This window comes from Pongo pygmaeus, chromosome 3, assembly GCF_028885625.2.
Source record: "Pongo pygmaeus isolate AG05252 chromosome 3, NHGRI_mPonPyg2-v2.0_pri, whole genome shotgun sequence".
NCBI lineage: Eukaryota > Metazoa > Chordata > Mammalia > Primates > Hominidae > Pongo > Pongo pygmaeus.
In genome coordinates this window covers 93,862,661-93,889,446 of record NC_072376.2, presented here as the reverse complement: position 1 = coordinate 93,889,446, position 26,786 = coordinate 93,862,661, and the positions used below count along the sequence as shown (strand labels likewise).

Sequence of the window (26,786 nt, the reverse complement as noted above, 5' to 3'; positions counted from 1 at the left end):
GACTTTTTAATAATAGCCATCTGACTGTTGTGAGATGGTATCTCTTTGTGGTTTTGATTTACATTTCTCTGATGATTAGTGATGCTGAACATTTTGTCACTGTCACGTGTTTGTCGGTCACTTGTATGTCTTCTTTTGAGAAGTGTCTGTTCCTGTCTTTTTCTACTTTTTAATGGGGTTATTCAGTTTTTGATTACTAAATTAAGTTTTTTAAAGATTCTGGATATTAGACCTCTGTCAGATAGTTCGTGGGTCTTTCCTCTCATTCTGTAGGTTGTTTACTCTGTTGATAGTTTCATTTGTTGTGCAGAAGCTCTTTAGTTTAATTAGGCCCCACTTGTCAATTTTTGCTTTTGTTGCAATTGCTTTTTGTTGCAATTGCAGGACTTAGTCATGAAGTCTTTGCCAAAGTCAATGTCCAGAATGGTGCTTACTAGGTTTTCTTCTAGGATTCTTATAGTTTGAGGTCTTACATTTAAATATTTAACCCATTTTGAGTTTTGTATATGGTGAAAGGTAGGGTCCAGTTTCATTCTTCTGCATATGGCTAGCCAATTATCCCAGCACCATTTATTGAATAGGGAATCCTTTACCTATTGCTTATTTTTGTCAATTTTATCGAAGATCAGATGTTCATAGGTGTGCAGCTTTATTTCTGAGTTATCTGTTCTGTTCCACTGGTCTGTTTATGTTTCTGTTTTTGTACTAATACCGTGCTCTTTTGGTTACTGTAGCCGTACATCATAGTTTGAAGTTGGGTAAGGTGATGCCTCCAGCTTTGTTCTTTTTGCTTAGAATTTCCTTGGCTATTCAGGCTCTTGTTTGGTTTCATATGAATTTTAGAATAATTTTTTTTTCTATTCCTGCAAAAAATGCCATTGGTAGTCTGATAGGCATAGCATTAAAACTGTAGATTGCTTTGGGCAGTATGGCCATTTTAATAATATCGATTCTTAAAATCCATAAGCATGGAATATTTTTCCATTTGTTTGTGCCATCCATGATTTATTTCAGCAGTGTTTTGTAGTTCTCCTTGTAGAGATCTTTCACCATCTTGGTTAGATGTATTCCTAGGTATTTTATTAATTTTCGTGGCTATTGTAAATGGGATTGTGTTCTTGATCTGGCTCTCAGCTTGAACATTATTGCTGTATAGAAATACTACTGACTTTTGTACATTCATTTTGTAGCCTAAAACTTTACTGAAGTCAGTTATCAGTTGTAGAAGCCTTTTGGTGAGTCTTTAGGTTTTTCTAGGCATAGAACTATATTGTCAGAAAAGAGAGATAATTTGACTTGTTCTTTTCCTATTTGTATGCCTTTTATTTATTTATATTGTCTGATTTCTCTGGTTAGGACTTCCAGTACTATGTTGAAAAAGAGTGGGTGAGAGTGGGCATCCTTGTCCTGTTCCTGTTCCTAAGGGGAATATTTCTAGCTTATTTACATTTCTATAAATTTTTATATTACTTATAAATAAATATTTTTATATAAAATTCTTATAAAATTAGCAAAGGACTAAGTTACAGTACTTAGAAAATATTTGCTGATTGACAGTAGGTGAGGAAATCTATTTATTAAATTATAATAGAGATTCACTGATACCTGCTATTCTACTCTGAAGAAGGCACCAGGGAAGACTAACAAGAAAATATTTTTTATTAACATGAAAAATAATAGTAGCACTTATTATGTAAGTTTATTTGCTGGACTGAATTTTAAAGTCCTCCAAACAAGCCTATGATATAGGTATTATTCCATTTTACATTTGAGGAAACTGAGGCTTAGCAAGGCTCATTAACCTATTTACGGTCTCAAAGGTAGTAAGCTATGGAGCTGACATATTTCCGACTCCGTGCTCACTGTCTCACTGTGACACAAGTTGAAGAAATTACAGGATAGAGGCATAGTCAGCGATTACTCATTGAAACCAGGAACATATTGGGTACAGGCACTTGAAGCCAGTGAAGCTCATAAAAGGGACATTGGTCATCTGACACTGAGTTACTTCACTTCACCTCTGTGGTGTTTAGTGTTCTAACTTATAAATATGAGGTTGATGATGGCAGTTCCTCAGGGATTTGCTGTTAGGCAAAAAAGAGTTGGATGTGTGTGTGTACATACATATGTACTATATCTCTAAATACATATATAGTACATATATACTATACCTCTAATATATATACGTATATGTACACATGTGTATATGTATATATATAAATATATAGTACATATGTGTATGTATTACAGATAGCCGTATAAACCAGTTCAATCCTTTTGAAAAGCAATAAGTGGATAGTAAATAAAAAGAGCCATAAAAATGTCTACATTTTTGGCCTGGAAATCCTACTTCTAGAAATATACTCCAAAGAAATGACTCAAAAGACAAAAATAAGACCATCTGTAATTAAAGGGAGAAAATGGAAATGATAAAAATGTATACCAAAATATAAAATACATTATAGTCTATGTTGATGGAACATTTTATAGTTACTAAATATTACAACTCTAGAGACTATGCAACAAGACAATATGTAATATGTGATGCTAAGTGAATACAAGAGGTTAATACAAAGTGGTGTTCTAGCTTAATACACATACATTTGGATAAAGCCTGGCAGAAAACTCCAAGATATGTGAGTATGGTGGAGGGAATGTGCCGTCTTCTTTCAGAAGTCCCATTAATGTGGAGTGTTTCTTGTTTTAATGTTCTTTGTAATTGTAGCCTTGTGGTAAGTACAGGTGGTGCTGAAGATGCATGAAACATGGGGAAGGAAGGTAACCACACAAGGGACATTTTAAAAATCAGCATGTAAAACAACCAGGAAACCGAAATTTAAAGGCAAAAATTTAGCAGAGCATTCAAGGGAAATGGGTACTGGGGGAGGTGCTGAAGAATACATTAGCAGGTCAGGCTCTAACAAGATCCTGCCAAAAAAAACTGGAAACCCAGAATGCTTGTGAGTTTGTTCTCCCCTGTGACCTTCTTTCTGCTGGCAAGCCCATGATAATAGCCCAAAAGGAAGGAAGAAAGTGTAGCAGTATGCACAGTTTACTTAAGTTCACCAAAAACTGTACTCGACTGTAGAAAAGGGAGGAAGTCTGGTCAAGCCTGAGTGAGTCAACATTTAATCGCCCTCCACCCAGTTCTCCTCCCTTCCCAAGGGCACCTCAGCTTTATGTCTGTGTGCTTGACCCTTCCAAGGGAGGAACTCCAGCTGTGAGGGGAGGGACCAGCCCAAATCCCTATTGGTTGGTCTCAACAACCAGGTTGAGGGGCCAGAGAGAGCAGGGGCCAGGACAGTGGTGATGATCTACATCACATCCCCTTTTAGGAATTTTCTTTTTCCTCTGTTTCCTCTGAGTATTTGAAAGGTCACAGCTCCTTCCATATCCTAGGCCCCAGAAAGAGCCCGTAGCCTTTGAGCAGTGTGAGGAGCAACCAAAGTGCTTTGTCATCAGTTTGTTGAAAGCTCTCTACTGATGCAAGGTGCAGTTATTTTTGCTCCTTCAATAATGAGTGACAGGGTGAGGTTGGAGATGGGAATGGCAATCTTTAAGGTAGAATCTGCTTCCATCTCAAAACAGAACACACTGTTACTAGCCTTGAGGTGCGGGGAGGAGGGGCAGGCATTGGATGGATGTGAACATCCTTGTTTTATATGGAATAGAAAATCAAGACTTCTGCAAGAGGAGGCATTCTTTCAGAATTATTAGGATAATTTGGGCTGCCTGGTGACTCAGCCTTAAGCAGATACCACTTGGTCTGATCCCACTGCTCAATCAACTAGCTGAGCTTGCCAGACGATCCTCACATCTTTATTTCTTAAAAACCTTGATTATCGCTTTCCTTTTGCACCAGAAGTTGCTCTTATATTTCAGGCTTCAGGATAAACACTGAAGGTAGTAATTACAGTTCAAGGCCTTAACAACTTCTTTGGTCTCCTTTTAGGGGTCCAATCTGGAAAGGTAACACCAGATACCTTTCACATAGAGATTTCTGAGAAGTTCTGTAGCTTTTTGGAGTTCTGTAGCTCTGAAGTTATGGGAAGAAGATAAGGGGACAATTACCCTCATTTTCCAGAGATCTGGAGAGTATGGCTGGTTTGCCTGAGGCTTCAACAACTTTTCTCTAATTCCCTGCTAGTCTCCTTATTCCAAGTCCATCCTCAGTGCCCACACCCCCACATTCAGCAAATGGTGAGTTAGTGTGAAGCACTGTTAAGCATCAGTCACCCAGACTGTGTGTGTGTACATACGTATGCACTTTCATGCGCGTCCGTGTGAAGAGACCACCAAACAGGGTTTGTGTGAGCAATAAAGCTGTTTATTTCACCTGGGTGCAGGTGGGCTGAGTCCGAAAAGAGAGTCAGAGAAGGGAGATAGGGGTGGGGCCGTTTTATAAGATTTGGGAAGGTAATGGAAAATTACAGTCAAAGGGGGTTGTTCTCTGGTGGGCAGGGGTGGATCTCACAAAGTACATTCTCAAGGGTGGGGAGAATTACAAAGAACCTTCTTAAGGGTGGCGGAGATTACAAAGTACATTGATCAGTTAGGGTGGGGCAGGAACAAATCACAGTGGTGGAATGTCATCAGTTAAGGCTGTTTTTACTTCTTTTGTGGATCTTCAGTTACTTTAGGCCATCTGGATGTATACGTGCAAGTCACAGGGGATGCGATGGCCTGGCCTGGGCTCAGAGGCCTGACATGCACCGTATCTCTAATACATATAATACATATATACATAGTACATACAAAACCCTGTAGGTGGGAAAAGCCTGAAATGAGGACGGGGGATAGGAAAAGGGAAATGCTATTTAATAATAACATATGTCCCTCATTGTTCTGTGTTTTGCATATGAACCCACTGTTTCAGAAGTTCCCTTTTTATGTGTGGCCCAGACTTATGTTTTCCCACCAAATAAATAATTTACAAGTAAGAAATCTATGCTTTGCAACTGCTGAGTTGTTTTGGTCTTAGGTATACCCAGTGTAAATGTATCAGGGGAATGTTTGGTCTAAAGAAAATCAGGCTGCATAACACCTTAAGAAAGCTAGTTACATGTTGCCATAGCAACTGGAGGAGCCTCAGAGTGAAGGGCAGAGTTCTTCAGACTCATCTACTGCCTCTGAAGATTGACTTCCTTGAAACAGAATCATGTTTCACAATCATCAATACTGAACAGTTATTTCCATTTTAAAAAAGTTACAACCTTAAGTTGATATATTTTGGCTTTTTCTCTGTTACCATTCAGTATCTTTTTACCTTTGGAAGATGGGAGTTGGTAATGGTATCCTTTGAAACTTTCATTCATGCATTCACTAATATAGTTGGGACCTGTGCCAGTGGGGTTTGATGGTAATTACTCTTTGATGGCTGGAACATGACCTGTGAAATGAATTGCTGGTCTCACTTTAACTCCTAATGGACAGAAATCCGCGTCTCTCAGAACCCAACTATAACCCTTGTTTTCAGACCCCGGGAAGAAGTTAGCAATTTGAATGGCTTCTCCTAAGGGTAAACTATAGGGTCTGTTCCCCAGGAATTATACTTTGCCTTTCTAGACCACAGATATCATTGCAATTAGTCTCAAAATACCCTGTGAGATGTGCGTAAATAACACAAACCACATTTGCAGACAGGGCCACCCTTTGAGAGTACAAGTAATTTGCCTTAGGGGAAGGGGGTAAGATAATTAGTAACAGCAGGAGTAGAGATTCCGGAGGTTCATACTCCATTCCTTGCTAAGTCCACAGGAAAAAAAAAATCTTCCTTTTACTCAAGAAACACAGCCAATTAATGGACAGTGTGTGTGGGGATGGGTCAATATTTGTTGATTAATTTTTGAAGTTCATTTTTATTTTATGGGGTTTATTGGTACCTACTATTAAGTTTTTCCCCCCAATAACAAGTCTCTTGATGTCTTCTCTACCAAGACTGAAAAAAGTGGGTGAAAAATGTGTGTAGTGAGAACTGGGGCTGGAGGTTGGAGAGAGCTGGATTTAGTGGGGTGTTTTAGAAATTAGTAAGGATATAAAGAAAAAGATTCGGCTGACAAAAGAAATAATTAATTGAAAAAAAAGAGCACATACATTGTATAAGACCTGTTTTAGATTGTGAAGGATACAAGGTAACTAAAGCATGAGTTCTGTCCGTTGTAGCTCACATTCACAGCAGATAGTGACAAGTACTCTGTTTAGTCAATTTTCTGCTGCTACAGAATACCACAGACTGGGTAATTTATACAGAGAAGCTATTTATTTGGCTGATGTTTCTGGAGGCTGGGAAATCCAAGACTATAGCACCAGTATCTGGTGAGGGCCCTCCCATGGTGGAAGGTGAGAGGAAGTGAGCACATGAGACAGAGAGAAAATGGGAGTTGAACTTTTCTTTTATCACACACCTACTCCAAAGATAACTTAACACATCCCCATGAATACAGCATTAATCTATTTAGGAGGAGAGAACCCAGATAGCCTAGTTACCTCTTAAAGGCTTCATCTCTGAATATTTTTACAATGGCAATTATGTTTCTGACATAGGAGCTTATAGGGGGCACATTCAAACCATAGCACACTCCAATAATAGTATTTTGGGACTTGGTAGGAAGAAATTTATTCTGACTCTAGTAAGAAGTAGAGAACAATAGTGAAATGTTTCGTAGGGAATTTGAGCTGGGCTTTATAGAACAAGTAGGAATTCACAGGCAGATATTACAGAAAGGCTATTTTAGGAATTGTGAGCAGCATAAAGAACAGCATAAATTGGAGACATTCGCAAAAATAACATGGGCCAATGTGACTTGAGATTTAGGGTAAACTATAGGGCAGAGTTGGAGTCAAAACTGAAAAAGCAAAGACTCTTTGGGAGGGCTCTAAATAGCAGGTAGAGTACTTTGGAAATTATCCCATATGGAATCAAAGATTTGCAAACAAGAGGGTTACATAGGGTCACTTTGTTTGTTTGTTTGTTTTGAGACAGTCTCACTCTGTCACCCAGGCTGGAGTGCGGTGGCACAGTCTTGGCACACAGCAACCTCTGCCTCCTGGTTGAAGCAATTTTCTTGCCTCAGCCTCCCGAGTAGCTGGAATTACATACCTGGCTAATTTTTGTATTTTTAGTAGAGACAGGGTTTCTCCATGTTGGCCAGGCTGGTCTTGAACCTCTGATCTCAAGTGATCTGCCCACCTCAGCCTCCCAAAGTGCTAGGATTATATGCATGGGCCACTGCGCTTGGCCAGGTCATTGTTTTTATGCAATGATATATTAGTAAAGTTATTTTTTAAAAGATTCACATAGTCTGATCCATGTTCTAAGAAGATATCTTAAGAGGTGAACATATTCTGAAATTATGTCAACGTGTGTATTAATTCCCTCAAAATGTCATAAATGGTGTCCCTGTACAAGTTTAAATGGGTTTGCACAGGCTGCAAACTAAAGAAACCATGCAAAAATGCTGCCTCAAGTATTTCAAGTGACAACTATCAAGTTTAAATGCTTGCAGCACTGTTGTATCAGGAAAATGGATCCATGCAGCAGGAAAGCCAGCCACATCCCTGAAATTTCCCTTTCTGTGTTTCCTTTCTTGCAGGAACAGCAATGGAAACCTTCCATGTATAGCAGCATAACTCCAGTTTCCTTTCCAAGCCCTCTGACTGAGAAGCCAATAGGCAAAGTAAGAATGAACCTACTTTTATCAGACACTATGATTGGAGCCAGTTGGCTGTTATTTCTTTTTGCCTTGAGCTATTTCGGTGAAATAATAAAATTGATCATATAAAAGTAACTGATATAATTCAAAGTTTGTACTATTTGGTTGGCCTTAGTAGGACTTTCTCAGGCAAAATGTTGACTCTGAGAAAACTTTGATCCGAGAGTCCCTCTTCTCAGTGTCTGCCTCCACACCCATCCCAATGGCATCCTCCCCATCTTCCTTCACTCTTCCGATCTCTCCACTCTGATTCACCTTCCCCTGCCTATGGAAACTTATAAGAAAGAGGGTGCTTTTAGTCACTGACATCTTCATGTGGAAATCAGTCACAATACTAACAGTACAATATTTGTCATTTAAACTATCTTGCAGACTTAAAGACTTTGCCTCTAGAAACTACAGGTATATGCTTGAACTGCTCCTGTTCTGGACCTGCAATCGCAGCCATCAGTCCTATTGGGGAGTATAGCACCCTAAAGGAAGAGTGTGGGGCTCTCTGAAGCCAGCCCACCTGGCTTCAAGTCACAGGTCTGCCATTCACAGGCTGTGTGACTTTAGCAAGTCCCCTGCTAAAAAAAAAAAAAAAAAAGATCCAATCAAACAAAAACTCATCATAATGGTACCTGCCTCATGGGGCTGTCACAAAGATAAAATAATTATTTATTTATTTATTTATTTATTTATTTATAGTTTTGGAGACAGAGTCTTGCTCTGTTGCCTAGGCTAGAGTGCAGTGGTGCAATCTCAGTTCACTGCAACCTCCGCCTCCTGGGTTTAAGGAATTCTTATGCCTCAGCTTCCCGAGTAGCTGGGACTACAGGCTTGTGCCATCACACCTGGCTAAGTTTCTGTATTTTCAGTAAAGATGGGGTTTCACCATGTTGCCCAGGCTGGTCTCGAACTCCTGAGCTCAGGCCATCCACCCACCTCAGCCTTCCAAAGTGCTAGGATTACAGGCGTGAGCCACCGCATCCTGCCTAAATAATTTAATATAAATCTACAAGAGCAAGGAATTTTTTTTTTTTTTAATTTTTACCTATTTTGTCCACTATGTATTCAGGCACTCAAGGAGTTATGCAAATGAATTGAATACATGAATAAATGAAAAGCTAACTAGTAAGCTTAGAGAAACTACATCCCCAATTTGCTTATCTCAAGAAATAGAAGAAGGAGGTGTTGTATTTCAGAAAGAGAAACCAAACTCTGGTGAGTAGATCAAGCATACCTTCCAGGTATACCTTAACAGAAGGATCACAGTGTCCCTGGGATTCTCACCACCTTCCTGTCCTTCGCTACTGCAGTACATCTCCAGACCACACGCAATCCAAAATCTAGTAAGAAACATAGTCACTGTTAGGAAAAGCCAAAAACAAACAAATAAAAATTCTTTAAATAGTGTTCTTACAGATATACGTGGGTAGAACCAGAGGGGTTTTTTTGCAGTTTTTAAAGGAAATGAATCTGTTTTCCTAGCTAATTCCTGGTAATTTTGCCTTGGCCACAAGTCCTGCCAAGGCAGCTGTATGTGGAGTGTGAAATCCCGGGTGAAGCAGAAGCCGCCTGTCTGTGCTGTCAGCGAGGCTGACATTTTGCAGGCGTAGCAGGGGAGCAACCCTAGTTTCTTGGGACTGTGTTTCTGTACTTTGTGTTTGATGAGGTCTGCACTTCCCCTCTGCTGACTTCAGTTCCAAGTAAGAGGAATGTCCTTTCGCCCAAAGATTAAAGCAACCAACCGACAACAAAACACACCCTGGATGTCACAGAATGTGTTGCTAACTGTTCCAATATTCACAGCCTTGTCCCCATGGCTGTCCCCTCTAGCCCCCATATTTTGACATTGTTTATATAGCCTCTAAATAGATTACCAGTTTGTCCGTGGAGACAGAGAGAAACCTTTTCAAAGGCGAAGGTCAAAAGTCAATGAACCCCTCAGGGGTCGCTTGACTAAATTTCATTTCAATTCAGTATGTGGTCTGGAGTTTACTCCCTGGTTTTCTAGGCATGATGAGGAACAGAAGCAGCAGTATACAGATGTTAGGGAGTGGCTTTTTGAAATGCTTTTCAGAGAGTGGAAGTGAATTTAGCACAGTATGACCATCCATGGTTCTGTGATATTGTCTCTCTGTGTGTTTCTCGGGCCCTCCTTCCGCACTGGGGCAGTTAGCAGATGGGCTTTCTGTACGGTGTCATCAGGACTGTTCTGGGTCGAGTGAGATCGCTCCCAAAGGACGCTCTTGCTCTCTTTTCTCTTTTCCCGTAGCTCTGGCTTCTGGGCTTAATATACTTGCTATAAATTACTCTAATGAATTTATTTTGCAGTCAGCTCTGATATTCATCTACCTGGAGGGGAGAAATGACGCTAAAAAATGTAAGCAGAGTCAACCTATAATTATAGGGGCCCATGGAAGGCAGCATTTGGGTGGATAGTTGAAACCTATGGTTAATCTGCCCAGAATCCAAACTGTCTTCCTCACTACCAAGAAATTTTGAGTGTAAGGCTGAAAGCTGGCTCAAGATGGGATTTTCACCACCCAAACAATGATTCTCCAAGCTGAATCAGGGACCAGCATTTTTTTGTTGTTGTGGGGGAAGGGAGTGTCTTGTGAAAACCCACAATGGGAAAACAGAGGATTTCAATGTGAGCGCATAATAGAAAAGATTTTGGAGCCAGCTCAAATCTTAAAACTAAATGATAACTCTTTTCCTTAATGGTTATGATGAGAAGTTAGGCATAATGGGGAGAAACTCTTGGAGCAGAGAGGAAGAAGCCAAAGAAATCACTCTGGGCAACAGGCAAGCAAGCCTAGAATACATGGTTATCTACCCGTCAGATAAAGAGAAATCGAGTGTTTTATTTTACATAATTGGAGTCAGCGCCTTTTGAATGAAACATACAAATTTATGTAAATAAGAATGCAAATGTTAAAAATATGTGTCTTGGGATTTCCTGGGGATAACCTGGCAGCTTTATCTTCCTTTCCTTTGCAGCTGCTAAATATTGTGTTGTGAAATCTCCAGCTGAACTTATTCCATCAAATCCCACAATGTTACAGCTAGAAGACTTTTCTTTGTAATTTATAGGAGATACTTCGGAGGATGAACTAAAACAGAGTAAACTTTAACATATTTTACAGTAAACATGTTACTCCCTAGAGGTTGCACAGGTCAACAATAAATGCAAAAAGAATTGCAGGATGTTAATAAATTAATGGGAGATTCAAAGCAGACTACTGAAAGGGAATGGGACAATCATGATGAAAACAAAAGCAGGGACTGAGGGAGATAGGTAACATTAGAGGTTAACATAAAAAATTACCAGGCTCTCCACAAAATTCTCACTGGTGCTACTGGCAAGGTATTTTGCATATCATGCCAAGTTAAAACAACCAAGTAAAATGCCATGACCTCAGCAAACCGTGCAGGTTTCTCCAGATACACAAACAAACAACTGCTTTGAATAACGGGCTGCCCATGACCATGACTGCCAACTTGCCTTTCTCAAAACAATTGAGGAGACACCTTAATCTGATTGACTTGTCCTCAATCCAAAAAAAAAGTAATAAATAAAATTATTTTATTTGACCAGAAGGAAATGGAGAGAGAAACTGCTTTGAAGGATAGCAGTGTTATTAAATGAAAGGATGTCTAAGAAGGTAAACAAGACTCCCTAGGCGTTCTGTATTTCTGAGTGAGGGAAAGGGAAACTGAAGGAGCCAGGTGAAAGTAACTGGATAAACAACCGATTAAAAAGAAAGGAACTGGTGAACTTTGAATCAACAAAATAGAGATCTGCTTTATTTCAAAGTTGGGAAGCATCCATGGGAAGAAAAAATTAGAGGTGTCCTTTTCATAGATTAATCTTTAGCTGCTTTTACCACCACACAATTTTTCCTAGCAAAAGAATGTTTAGCTTAGCTAATGGGGACCATTTTAAGAGTAGTCATGTTAAGTCAGAGGCTGTTCAAAATTACTGAACATTATATTATTATATCATGGCTAGATATGGATGGACAGCACTAATTCCACAGGTGCCTTGGCACAAATATTCATTATTTAGGGCTGTCAGTGACCCAAGAAAATGGAGAAGTCAACTCAATAACTAGTGTATAGACTACTGCTGCTTCCAAAAAATACTGAAAGTTGTGTGTGGAATAATCTGAAGATACTGATTCTTAGCAAAGCAAGTCATAACAAATACTATAGTTGTATAAGGACATGATCTTAGTTTTTCTGTGTGAGTACCCCTGATTTGGCTGGAACTGTTTCACTATACATTTAGCTTCTGGTCACCGAGGCAAAATGTATTAAGCCAAGTAATTTTCTTCTGGAGCTTTTTGTGATGAGGTGAAGAAAACCTTCCAGTTAAATAGTCCATTTTTTTCTTCTAAAATAATGGAAGCTTCAGTTGGGCATATGTCCACCCAGATAAAAAGCACCTTTATCAGCCTCCCTTGCAGCTAGAAGTGGCTATATGGCTAGATTATGGCCAACAGGATGTGAGTGGACATGACGTATGTAACTTACAGGTCATGTCCTTTATAAAAAAGCCCTGCCCCTCACGTCAGCTGGAATACAGATGTGGTAACAGAAGCTAGACCAGCCACCTGAGACCAAGAGAGAAGGGCAGAGAAACAACATTGAAAAGTTGAGATCTCTGATTCCGTAAAACCCTTGGCTGCTTGTGCTCTGACTATAATTGCCTAAGACAGAAATACACTTCCATTTGGTTTATGCCACTACTATTTTGGTCATTATTACTGTGGCAGCAATAATATCTTACTTCACTATTACACATAGCAGAGAGTAGGCTGCCTGCTCTGTGGGAAGTCACTGAGAGAACCTGATACAATAAATAGCAGCGAAAGGAACGGAGATGCTAATTTGTTAGCACCCATTTCCTAAATCCAGCCTGGTTGAGAAAGAAGAGGCAGAGAAGCTAACTTCTGGCTCAAAGAACATGGTGGTGAGCAGGATTCTGCTTAGCAGAGAGCCCTGTCTTTCAGTTCTGAAGGTAGTAAACCTAGGTATCTAATCTCAAAGAAATTCTCCTTAGAACTGAGGCAGATTCTACTGAAACTACTCAAACTCAAGAGTTCATTGTCTATCAAATAATGTTTCTATTGATACTAGCTGTTTGTCCACTGTAGTGAAGTCCATTGTCTATCAAACAATTCTTCCAAGGATACTTACTGTAGGTAGGAGGTGTCATTAGTTTGGGGATATTCACAAATATTTTCATGTCTGTATTTCACATAATATTCTATTTCATTATCTGAGACAGGTTTGGATTCCCTAGGGCAACCATCTTGGACTCCAGCTTTTGCTATAACTCTATCACACGGGCTTTCTATGGGAACAGTGAATCATTACCTCATACCTCATTCTAGATCCATTCTTTTTTTATTTAACATGAAATAATACTTACTGTTTTGGCTTAATAGATTAACCCTCTAAAAAGGCAATGGTTACTACTATCATACGTTAGAGTCCATGGCAGATTTTTTTCATCCTGCCTTTCCTCTAAATGTCTGAAACCATGATATGTACGTAGCAGCTGGGTAGTGCCGTCTATTGATGGTGAAATGAATGCAGAATTTTAGTTTGTTATTCAGTTAGGTATTTTCATATTCTTATCCTTGTTCATAATGGTTTTTGAAGTAGTATTCTATGTTAGTGGCTTACTATATTTGACTAAGGACAAATAATTTTTAAAATCAGTATTATCTGTACTGTCTTGTAAATATTAAATAATCAGAGGGGGGACTATAGATCTCTTAAATTTAGAGTCCTGGGTTCTCACTACCACCCAAGCATAACCTAGGCTGAAGTTTACTACATTAATTCCATCTGCAGGAGTTCAACTGGATAAAAAAATACAGTCCAATGCGTTAAGGTGTGAAGTTTATCCACCCTAACATTCCCAACAGGCAAGATAGCTCTATAAATAGACTCAATAAACTCAGAAGAGTTGTAATAAAATTTAACAAATGAGCTTAAGCCAATGGCAATTCATTTTATGTCCTCCTGTAAGGATAAAAGTATTTAATGTTAGCTCTCAAAAGCCACAGAAAATAAATGAAATGTGAACAATAGCTGTAGAATATTTATTAGGCTTATAAATTGATTAATTTTAGAAGTATGTAGATGCCTCCCCACTATAAAACTGAGAAACAATAAACACGACAAACAGATATCGTTCTTGTTCTTCTGATCCTGCTTTATAGCTTATCTTTAAAGGTTAAAACATATGGTACAACATATATGGACTAAATGCACACACACATCACCATATACTGATGTTTAAATATAAATAAATGTTTCGTTAACAGCATATGCACACAAACACAACACACACCATTGTCAGATCCTTGCTGCTGTGGAATGTGCTGCTATCAAAGAGCACAGAGTCATATTTGTATTACAGAGATATTGTTTATTCTTTCCTTGTTGCAATGTGCTGATACTTTTCCATTAACACCACCCTAATGTCTCTTCCAGAACCCAGCTGAAAAATATCAAGTGGAACTTCTGATGGAAAAATGCTAAGTAGATGGCCTGGTGTATTACTGAGGGAAAAAGAAACTTTAATTTGTACCACCTGAGAGTAGTCAAAACACATGACCTAAGGCTGCTGGCATATACCCTCTTTTCACATAGATAGGAAAAAAAAAATCACTGAGCTCTGTGAAGCCGCACCACTGAATTATCAGCAGGATTAATACAGAATTAAGGCAGTTTTGCTGCCTTCCCAATCTCCTTGCCCTTGAATTCCTTTTGTTATCTTCCCAGTACTCTTGAGAAAGCCAAAGGAAGTACTCCTTGGAAATATTGCGTTCTCAGCTAAAAGCTAGCCAAGCATCCGCTAAGAAATAAACAGACATTGAATACCTACCACGTGTGAGGCAGTGTGCTATAAACTGTAATCCAGGGCAATTTGGTATAAATGATAACAGAAATAATAATTATTACAACAATTACTATTGTTTGAGGACTCTGTGACAAACACTAACGTAAGTTCTTTATAAGCATTATCTCATTTAATCATCTTACAGATGAAGCCTAGGTGATAAGCAACTTGTTCAAAGTCACAAAGCTAATAAATGGTACGTTGGCATTCAGACCCAGGCATGCCGACTCAAGAACCTATGTCTTAACCATCTGCTAGAGAAGTGCTTTTTTATTTGGACAATCTCTTTCCTATTCCTAGTTGAAATATAATCAAAGTTTCCTGAGAGGACACAGAAGGATGCCAAAAAAAGTATGACCTGGCTTATATTATGGGTCACTCTGGCTACAGTTAGCCAACCTTAGATTTTCATTTTCTAAAAGGCCCCGGTTATAAATAGCAACCGTGCAGAAATGGGAAATAATGTGTGAGCATGCAGCCTTAGGCTGATCCTTTAAAAGCAGTTGCTTTACAAAGAAATTTAAAGGGGGTATGAGCTGCAAAGATGTCACCATGAGGTTACTTAGATCAAAATAGTATTCTTCAGAAGCCATTCCATATATTTAGGTGTCCCAGTTTATCTCCCCTGGGAGAAGGAGGCTTAGTGTTCACCTAATCCATGAGGTTATGCATTTAATTTTCAGAACTTTAACACTCTCAATGAAAAGACTCAAAGTGGTATTATTAAATATCATTAAAGTTCAGTTTAATGAAAGAATTACAATCAAGTCAAGGGTGGAGCTAAAATCTCCACTCACCACTAATGCCTGTAAAGTTTTTGCATATAGGCAGCTTGGATTCCTGTTAAAATAAATGAGTACAAATAAGGTGAACAGAGAGCAGATCACACAAAAGTTTATGGTCTGAACAGTAGGGAGGTAATTAGTGGAGCGATGAACTCCCCAGTTGTGTCTGTGTTTTTAAAGGTCGCTTCCTGTATTTCATAAAAGATGGCGGATTACTTTCATAGAACTTTGCTTGCACCATTGTGAACATTTATTTCAGCCCACTTTATTTTAAAGTTGTTTGATTGCACATCTGTCTTTTGCACTGGCTTGTAATCTCCTTGACTAGGGGCTGAAGTGGGGCAGGATCATGCTCTATTAATGTCCCCAAAGCACCAAGCACAATTCTTTTCACATAGTAGCTGCTTATTAAGGAGAGGGAGTGGCAGAAAAAGGAAAGGAAAGAAATTCTCACACTGATGAATCCGAGATCCATGTTTTCTGATTACCTGGGTTCAGGTTCCTTTTTATTACATACCTTCTAAAACCTCTCTAATGAATTCCTTACTGGAAAATTTAACTTTACCTTAAAAGACAGTTGCTTACAGAATGATAACGCTTAAAAGGCTCTATTCATTTGGAAAAGTCAGAAACTACAATTTTTACACCAAGGAGTTTCAAAAAGAATCAGCCATAAGAGACGTTATGTTGAGATTAAAACAAAATAGAAGCCGAGCCCTATGACGTGTGCCTGTAATCCCTGCTATTCAGGAGGCTGAGGTGGGAGGATTGTTTGAAAGCAGCCACTGCACTCTAGTCTGAGCAACATGGTGAGACCTCATCTCTAAAAAAAAAAAAAAAAAAAAAAAACAGGGAGAGAGAGAAAGGAGAAAATGAAAATGTTCTCATGCTTTGTGAAAGGAAGTTAGTTGTTTCCTTCATTCACAGCACCAGTGAAGGTGATCTTGCCAGGATTGGTAGGAAACCCCTAACTGCCAAACCCAAAGAATACATTCCAATTCTTCTCTGACTTGATCTTCACAGCATTTGACTCAATTGCCCTCTTCTGGAAAGTTGTTCCTCTCTTGGGTTTTATGAGAGCAGACCATTCTAATTCTCATCTGACTTTCTTGGTCTCTCTTACAGCAATACCTCCAATGTTGTGTTACCCAGTGTTCCATCCCTGGTGCACTTTGTGTTTTTTTGTTTGTTTGTTTGTTTGTTTGTTTGTTTTGAGATGGAGTTTTGCTTTTGTTGCCCAGGTTGGAGTGCAATGGCACAATCTTGGCACACCACAACCTCTGCCTCCCGGGTTCAAGCAATTCTCCTGCCTCAGCCTCCCGAGTAGCTGTGATTATAGGCATGCGCCACCACACCTGGCCAATTTTGTATTTTTAGTAGAGACAGGGTTTCTCCATGTTGGTCAGGCTGGTCTCAAGCTCCTGACCTCAGGTGATCCGCCTGCCTTGGCCTCCCAAAGTGCTGGTTGTGTTTTTTGTGTGTGTATGTAAATCAACTCTCTCCCTTTGAGCAGTTGTCTTTATTCTGTTGGTTCATTTACTCAACCTGTTCAGAACTAAACTAGTTAGCTTCTCTTTCCCTTCTGCTTCTCATGCTCTACAAATGTTCTGTTCCTCACTGAATGGTCCTATCTTCTACCCAGCAATTCAGGCCAGATGTCTGGGTGTCATCCACAATTCCTTCCCTCTCATACATTCAGTTAGCCACCAAATTCAGATGGTGCTTGGTCCTTAACATCTCGCTGTCTCCTTCCTCATTATGAATTCTCTATTTATGGCCCTTATCATCTCTCATCTGGACACTGCATACAAGTTGTAAATATGATCAACTTACTTTCTCCACTAAGATGTGGAATGGCATCCTATTGGCTTCTGAGTTGGTCCGCATTTCTGGATGGCAGAGGGAGCCATGTGGGATGTATCTACCCCTCTGGCCTCAGTGCCCACTGCCCATTGCCTCCAGTGCTGTACCCCAGTCTCAACTTCACAACTTGGTGCCGTTGTTCACCCTGCTCCTTCTGCTTGTTCTTGTCTAGTTCCTTTCTCTTTCAAGAAAATCTATCTTACAATTCACCTCCACTCCTTTTCCTCCACTGCTAGAACCTCTGTTCTGGGTTAAAACTGTACTTTGCACTTTCTTTTATTACAGCATTGCTCTCACTCAGTTGAAATAGCATGTAATTGTCTCCTCTCAGTAATGAGTGTGTCTCTAATCTTTGCCTTGAATGTGTGGCACATACTAGGCACGGCATGGTCCAGAAATCCTGCTTGTGCCTGTGAATACCTTTTCTATTCATGTCACCACATACTGAGAATGCAGAGCTCATTCAAACCTAGAATTCAGAACTCTTCTTCTCACTTGTGTATTTTTTCATTCTCCAGCCAGAGCACCAGACTCTTAACTTCATTAATGAGGAAAATAAAACACTTCTTTTCCTTACAGATGATTAATGCCTATTACTATGCTAAAACTCATCTTAAGGAAAGGAAAGATTTTTATCAGTTGAGACCACAAAGACTCAAGCCTCGGCCAGTGTGAATTCCTCTCTATTATCTGATAGCAATGAGATAATTGAGGAAGATAGGCATATTAAACAATTTAGGCGATTCTACCCAATCTATTTTATTAAAGAGAATTGCAATGGGAGTTAGAACTGCCTGCTGTGCCTTTAGTAGGCAAGAGTGATAAATGTGATTAGCACTTCCAGATGCTGTATGTATAAAGAGAAGGAAAAATGGTTACTGACTCCAGCTTGACTTTTGATATGAGACCAATCACGGAAGAAACCTAGGCTTCCTGTACCTTGAAAATACCTGACCTGTTTAAAGTTAGGCATTCTGGTAGGGGAATGCCAAGTGTGAAAAGATAAGAGCTTTGCACCTATGAATTTAAACACCACACAAAGAAGAGCTTATTGCATTAAAATTGTAGTTTTGGGTTTTAGTCAAAACTGATAATTACAAAAACAAACTTTAATGATATACTTCTAGAGGATATGAGATACAAAAAAACAAAATCCTCACATACTTTCATTTCGGCATGGAACAACTCTTACTATGGGGAAACCACATTTATAATGATATAACCAACAAAGTTTGATCAAATGTATTAGATGCATATCATTTGATCGATAGTGCTAGGTATTTTGAAACATACTAAAGAAGTTATTCCAGTCTTAAGGGATACAGACAGACTTATCAGTGCTGGAAGGTCATTTAAATGTCACCTACTGTAACTTCCCATCTGTTGCTTAAATCTGTTCTACAAACATCTGCCAATCCTCCTGTAAATATCTCCAGTGATAGGGAACTTTCTGCCTTGTGAGGCAGCTCATTTCACATTTATACAGATCTTATTATGAATAATAATAAATATATTGAGTGCTTACTATGTGTCAGACCCCGAGTTAAGTGTATCTTCAAAAATCCTATTTCATCTTCATCACAACCTTATAAAATGGTATAGTTATTAATTCCATTTTAGTGGAATTAATGATGAGAAAACTGATGCTTAGCAAGGTTGGGCAGCTTACCCAACAACACATAGCTGGTAAGTAGAGGACCTGGTTTTGACACCATGGTCTACATTCATAAACAGTATACAAATGCAGCTTCTCTAACTCAACTTCCTTCCTATGTTGACCTTAAATTTACCTTCTTATAGCTTCTATTCATGGGTCCTAATTTTTAGTGGGTTGACACTAAACATGTCCAATTCCTTTTCCACATGGCAACTCTTCAATTAGTTGAAGGTAGCTACCTAACCCACTCGACCCTTTCAGTCTTTATACTGGATTTACAGTTCATTGCCTTCCAATTTTCCTTATATGAGATGGTTTCTGGGCCCTTCAGCATCATGGTAACTGCCCTCTGGACTGACTCTATTTTAGCCTCTTACACAATTCACACAGTATAAAATTACTTTTTATGTAGAATTAGTTTTGTTGGAAGAATGGAAACACAAGGTTGAGTTAGATGCTTGTGGTCAATCGAAGTGACTAAATGTTTTGCATATATGTTGGCAAGCTCTGTCTCTGTTTTCCTATATTCACAAGTTGATTTTTTTTTAACTTGAATTTAGAGGTTTGCACTTATCACAGTTATTTTTGTCTTAATTGTGTGGTTTATTATTCTAGAATGCTGAAATCTTTTAGGATTGAGATTCTGCCATCTGACTTTTTTTTATATTCCCTTTGTATCCATTAACTTCTGCCATATATTAAACCACCCCAGACTTAGTGAATTTTAAAATAGCAACTTTGCTTCTAATTCCATGTGTCAGCAGTTAGTTTGGGCTCAGCTCAATGTCCTTTTAGACTTGACTGGGCTCACTCATGCATCTGTGGTCAGGTGGGAGCTGGTTGGTCTAGAAGAACCTCAGCTGGGATGGCTAGTCTCAGCTCTACATGACCTTTCATTCTCCAACAGGCTAGCCTTGGAGAGGGAGGGAATCCCATGACAGCAAATGAAATAAGAAGGCCCCCTGAGTCCTCAGCTCAGGACAGGCATATCATCACCTGCCCCACACTCTATTGGCCAAAATAAATCCCAAGGCCAGCGACATTGAAGCTTGGAAAAATAAACTCTATCACTTGATAGAAGAACATTCAAAATCACTTTCCAAGGTCCTACATGTAGGAAGACATGAAAACTGTCATTTTTGAAATCTGCCACCCTCTTAGAATCATGTCATTTGTGGATTTGATAAGCACACCATCAAAATTACCCGGTTTAAAATTTCATAGGAATTTCAATTTAATAATATCTAAAAGTAAAGTCCTATGTCATATCACTTTTGCTTATACAATCTGGTTAGATAACCAATACACTGTAAATAGTAAAAGAAAAAAATATATGCTAAATGATAACATTCTGTTTCTGAGAGGCATAATTTAAAGGACAGAAAGATCTGTAAGGGCCACCATCAGGAAAATGCTTCTAGATGAGATTAAACTTGGTCTAGATTTTTAAAAAGGCTAAAATCTGAATTGGAAGAAAGGCATTTAGGTTAGGGATTGGCGAGTGTAAAAGCACACAGGATCAGAGAATGGACTAGAGTGACAAGATTGGAGAGTTAACTCTGAAAAATGAGTGGGAGAAGAAAGCATGGCTAAGTGGTGAGGGATCTATAGTGAGAGAACATGAATTTGAATTTGATTTGGTAAGCAGTAGGGAACTATAGATAGTTCTTGAGCAGAAACATAATGTGATTAAAATTTTTGAAGACTAACCTAGCATTAATTTGAATGGAAATTTTTGGAGTCAGGGAAACCATTCATAATAAGCCTTACAGCTTTTCTTTTCTTTCTTTTTTTTTTTTTTCCTGATTGAAACCAAACGTCTGATACTGTTTTTTCCTAAGGTAGAAAAGAAATGGCCCAAATAATTACTTTCACAATAAGTTTCATTTCTACCAACTTAAGGAGCAGGCACAAAGTGCCAACATTTGGAAACAGGTAAATGTGTTCTTTTTCTTAAAGAAGGGGAAAAGGAAATGTAACTTCTTCTGCTTAAATCTGAGTTGTATGTCATGTGTACAGATTTTTCAAGGTTATTTCCCTCAATGGCAAAATGATGGTTTGCAGAAATAAAAAGCTGACAGTTTCAAGATTCAAAAACTTAGTGATTCAACAAAACCCTGAGTAATCACAAAAGTGTAGTTTTCCATTCTGGTATAGAAGTCCTACTCACTGTAAGAGGACGCAACAGACACCCAATTTTCTCAGCTATTCACTCAGACTGAGTCTTACTGTAGTGTCTCTGTAAATAATGAAACCACTCTCTAATCAATGTTCTAATGCCAGGATGCTGAGAGAGTTGGGAAAATTATTAAATGTTTAGAAAACAGTTTAGGATTCCCCCTAGAAAAACACGAATTTGTCAGAATTCCATCACTAGATGGGTGATGTGATAAAGGCCATTTTCACTACTTGTCTTCAGACTTTCTTGGGACACATCCTTTCTGGAAGAAACCAATTTAATTCTTCATTTAACCTTGTACACCAAAATGAATTCCAAGAATTGAATGTTAAATAAATAATAAATAAATAAATAAAATTTTGGAAAAAATACTGGTGATTGTTTAATGATCTGATATTTTAATAGAGTAAGACTTTCTTAGCTTAAAAATGTTGGAGCCCTAGGGTGCTAATGGATCTAGGCAACAATTAATGCCTATTAAAACCATTAGCTCTTTGGGAATTTTGTAAAGGATACATCAGACTGACAATACCTGAAATCACTAATTAATTTTAACATTGCTAAATGTGGAACACTCAGAAATTATGTGTCTCATGACATGATGCAATAGGAAGTTTATGGCACCACCTATGAAATATTCTGCCTAAAGATATTAAACCTGAAGCTTATCAAATCTGTAAATCTGACTACGACTTGACTGAAAATTTAGTGATAAAGGAATATAGTAAATGACATCACAAGGATATATCATCCAAACCCAGAAAGCGGATATTCTTTAGGATAAATGACCCAGTTTCCTCAACAACGAAATGTCCTGGAATAGAAAAAAGAGAGAGAACTTAAAATAACATACCAACCAAATATAGCACATGGATCCTGTTTTAATATAGATTCAGAAATCCAATTCTGAAATGACATTTTTTAAAAATCAGGAGGCCAGGCGTGGTGGCTCACGCCTGTAATCCCAGCACTTTGGGAGGCCAAGGCGGGTGGATCACAAGGTCAGGAGACCAAGACCATCCTGGCTAACACTGTGAAACCCCGTCTCTACGAAACAAAATACAAAAAATTAGCCAGGCGTGGTGGTGGGTGCCTGTAGTCCCAGCTACTTGGGAGGCGGAGCTTGCAGTGAGCCAAGATCACGCCACTGCACTCCAGCTTGGGCTACAGAGCGAGACTCCGTCTCAAAAAAAAAAAAAAAAAAAAAAATCAGGAAAAACTGAGCCTGATTGGATATCAGACATGAAGGAATTACTGTTAATGTTGATTAGTGTGTTTATTGTATTTTAGAAGCTCTTATCCACTAGAGACATATTCTGATGTATTTATATATGACATAACATTATATCTGAGATTTACTTTAAAATGCTTCAGCAAAAGAATCCTGGGGAAAGGGGAGAGAACTGTTGAAGGAAGATTTGCAGTGTTGATAGTTATTGTGCCAAATAGTAAGACATGTGGGTTTATTATATTACCGCTACTTTTGTGTATGTTTGGAAATGTCCATTCAAATTATTTCGAAGTCATTGGAAAAAATCACAAAGGAAAAGGTCAATGTGTTCTATTTAAATGAAGTTAAGAACTTCTATGCCTTCTTAAACAGCAAGCTGGGGAAAATATTTGTTACAAATATGGCAGACAAGGAATTAACATCTGTTTTTATACACATACATGCATATGCATATACATGCAGGTTGATAGGAAAAATACTAAGCATCCAATAGCTAAGTAATACAGAATTCAGAAGGGGAAATGTAAATTGCTTAAAATGTCCTTTTAGAAATAATCATTAAAAAGCAAGTTGAAGTATTTAAAACTGCTAAAGCAAGCTGTCCTCCAGAACATCTATGCCTATTATGTCCTGGAAAACAGTTATTTCCTATGATCAATGAGAAATTTTTGAAAATACTAGCAGTCTTCTTATTAAATTCCAAAGAAGTGCCATGTGTTGTACAGTAAGGACTATTTTGGGAAAGTCTTTCTAACACTTCTTCAGTGCTGATAAAGTCCCAGCCAAGAATTTTTGCTGGGGTTGGATAGGTAGTGTTTCAAATGAACTTAGGGAGTGGGTTGTGACAAGGAAGGGCTTCACAGGGTGTTTCTAGGGGTGTTGACAATGTTCTTCTTAATTTGGTTGATAGCCATATGGGTGTTCCTTTGTAACTACTTATTAAACTGTGCATACAGATTTTATGCCCTTTTTGGTAAATACATTGTATTTTATAATACAATTTTTTTTCTTTAGAGTAAACTTCAACAAGTGTGGTCTCCCTTGAGTTGAGTTGCTTTATGTGGTGGTTGGCTCCAAATCACCCGGAGTGACCAAAGTGGACATACTGCTTTAGAGTGGAGTTCAGCACAACAGTAGGGTGAGGGCTCTATAATGGTAGAAGCTATTTCCCAAGAGGAACTCTTAACTCATGTTTGGCTATTCGGGTTTTCCCCAGAGGTATTATTGGCTGTTGTGGGGGTGTTCAGTTCTGGAAATACCCTAAAATATAGTACTCCAGGAATACTAGTACTGGTAGATAGTACTCCAAGAATTCTCTGAGAAGGTGTTTTTTCTTTTTTCAAACCCGTCCGTATGGGATGTTTTTAAGGACAGAAGAACTCCATGTATGTGATAAATTAAGATACTGTCCTCAGGACTTTCTATGAATGGACAAACTCTGAGATGGCTTTCTAATGGTGAAGATGGATTTATTCTTTTTTTTTTTGAGACAGAGTCTCATTCTGTTGCCCAGGCTGGAGTGCAGTGGCGCGATCTCTGCTCACTGCAAGCTCCGCCTCCTGGGTTCATGCCATTCTCCTGCCTCAGGCTCCCGTCTAGCTGGGATTACAGGCGCCCGCCACCACACCCGGCTAATTTTTTGTATTTTTAGTAGAGACGGGGTTTCACCGTGTTAGCCAGGGTAGTCTCGATCTCCTGACCTCGTGATCCACCCGCCTTGGCCTCCCAAAGTGCTGGGATTACAGGCGTGAGCCACCGCACCCGGCCTGGATTTATTCTTAACTATTTTAATCTTCCTACCTAGCTCTTCCAGGGGAAGATGGGAGGCTTGAATAAAACAGTGGATGATTAGATTAAGCTATGATATTCAAAAATCAACCAAGTTCCTTCTCTAACACTAACTTTCAGCTCTATGATTCTGCGTGCAATTTGTAATTGACATGTCCAGAAGGCTTGTGTGCTGAGCAATCATATCTGGTCAAGATGAAATCCTATTCTTAGTATCAGGTGCTCAACAATAATTTGTTGTCTATTGTCATGCAGAAAAAAAGATAAAAACAACCCAAGAATACCAAAGAAAGATGTTACCATTTGTTGATAAAATTGTGGAGATAATCTATTTTAAAGTTGTTTTTAGAAAACCTATTAAATGTCTCAAATAGGAAAATATAAATATAATAATAATTCATCTTTAATGGCTTCTAATAATTAAATACTTTATCATTTAGAATAAGTAACTAAGGCTTTTCATGAAACCATACAACTCTCATTATGTTCTGTAATTTTCTCTTCCCACTTCTTTCCCTAATCTCCACCAACTTTATCAAATTACCCGGGACCAGAGTGGTATATTTTATCTTCAAGAAAGTCTCTTCCAGGGACAAGAGATTTAATCTTTAAGTTTCATCCATGAGTTTGGAATGTTAATTAATGACAAATAGAAATGTTATTTGATTATTTACAGTAGAATTTGGAGGCCTTTTCTTGGTTTTTTTAAAAAACAAAACTCTTTTTCTGATTATGGAAGTAATACTTTATTTTTCCTCATTATGGGTAATTTGGAAAATTCAGGGAAGGTCAAAAAGGAAACGAAAATTTCCACAATCCAAAGATAACCATAGTTAATATTTTGTTGTATTTTCTTTCCATGTGTGCATACATTTGTGTTATATAACTTAGATAATTCAGCATATGTAGTTTTCTACCTAATTCATTTTAGCTTCATATTTTCATGAGCATTTTACAATGTCACTAAATAGATTTCAAAGATCTCAATTTTAATAACTAATATTTGAGTGTATTACTATAGCTTAAGTTATTTTTACCAACAACCAATTCTGGACGTTTTGGTAGCTTCTAATTTTTGTCATTATAAATAATGTTAAAATAAATGATGAATATACTTATGCATAGATCTATGTATGTTTCTCTGATTACTTCCTTATAATTATTCCTAGAAATGAATAACAAAGGTTAGAAACAAAATTTTACAATATGTATTACCTAATTAGTTTTTAAAAGTATGTTCAGTCTATGTTTTTACTAGCAATATATAAGAATGCCAATCTCACTATACCTCCATCAGCACCAAATATTTTATATATATATATATATATTTTTTTTTTTTTTTTGAGACAGAGGAGTCTCACTCTGTTGCCCAGGCTGGAGTGCAGTGGCCCAGTCTCGGCTCACTGCAACCTCCATCTCCCGGGTTCAAGTGATTCTCCTGCCTCAGCCTCCCTAGTAGCTGGGCTTACAGGCACCGGCCATCACATCCAGCTAATTTTTGTATTTTTGGTAGAGAAGGGGTTTCGCCATGTTTGCCAGGCTGGTCTTGAGTTCCTGACCTTAAGTGATCCACATGCCTTGGCCTCCCGAAGTGCTGGGATTACAGCCCTGAGCCACTATGCCCAGCCTGAATATTGTAATTTTTAATCTTTGCTAGTTCAATAGATTAAATCTCATTGTTTTCATTTGCTATTATTTATTTAGTAGTGGGGTTTATTTTTTCCCATGGCTGTTTTTTTATATGTCTGCATCTGTATAATACGTGTTCATTTCCTTGATCCATTCTTCTATTCGAACGTTAATATTTTAATACTGACTTTTAAAAAATATATGTGACAGGGATAAAATAAAAATATATTAAATCATATATTTGTTTAATTGTGGAATTGTTTTGTAATCTCTCCACCTTTCCCCTTCTCTCTTTTCTGTTCCTCATTTCTCTGCTCATAAGGAGGAATGTTGAACTCTGCTGATTGGAGTGAGGTGGCGTTGGGAGAGTACAGGCTAAATTGATAAACGTAAGAAAAAGCATGGACATATATTTAAAAAAAATAAGATGTAGAGATATAGAGATACCTGATTGGGGCTAGGGGAATATATATGAAAACAGCAAGAGGTTGGAGCTACTTAGCAAGAGGGATAAGAGGAAGATAAGAAAAAAAGCCAGGATGGGCTGCTTGTTCCCAGTTTGGGGACAAGATGATAAGGAGTATGAGCAGCAGCTCTGATTAATGAGGCTCTGATGAAAGGGATGGGCAAAGAGGATTTTTAATAAATTACTGTGTTTCATGCAGTGAAATCTCTTGTTTCCTGCTATTAATACCTCTACTCCTCCAAACAAAACAAAACAGTCTTTAATAAAGTGTCTACAGTGCTCTTCAAGGGCATGGAATTTGATTTGTGTTTTGTTTGGATAAGTCCTTGGGGTAGGATGGGCCTTACGAGGAGTTTGAAAAGCCCAGGTTTATTATTTAGGTTAAACTCACATAATAAATATAAATAATCCTGTCATATTTTTAAACAAATATTTCCCCTATTGTCTGTTTTATCTTTTAAGGCTTTCATAAAACTTTATGAAGATGATATACATGCAAATGTTTCTCACTGGGCGTAAAAGATGAATTGGTTGAGATTTAAAAATTAGGTTTTATTTTAATACTGCTT

General features: G+C 38.2%; 1 protein-coding gene and 1 long non-coding RNA gene across 4 annotated transcripts in view; one reads left to right on the top strand and one right to left on the bottom strand.

Moving 5' to 3' along the window:
* Window positions 1-26,786, top strand: part of RASGEF1B (RasGEF domain family member 1B) — a 616,825-nt gene that overhangs the window by 437,990 nt on the left and 152,049 nt on the right. The window contains exon 4 of one of the 2 annotated variants that reach the window (XM_054485213.2): window positions 7,593-7,676. The exons of the other annotated variant lie outside the window; for it this stretch is intronic. Coding sequence (XP_054341188.1) covers window positions 7,593-7,676 — 84 coding nt within the window. The remainder of the gene's footprint in view (window positions 1-7,592; window positions 7,677-26,786) is intronic. 2 annotated transcript variants of the gene reach the window in all.
* The window catches only part of LOC129035105 (uncharacterized), a 65,608-nt gene that overhangs the window by 26,117 nt on the left and 12,705 nt on the right, over window positions 1-26,786 (bottom strand). The gene's annotated exons all lie outside the window — the stretch shown is intronic.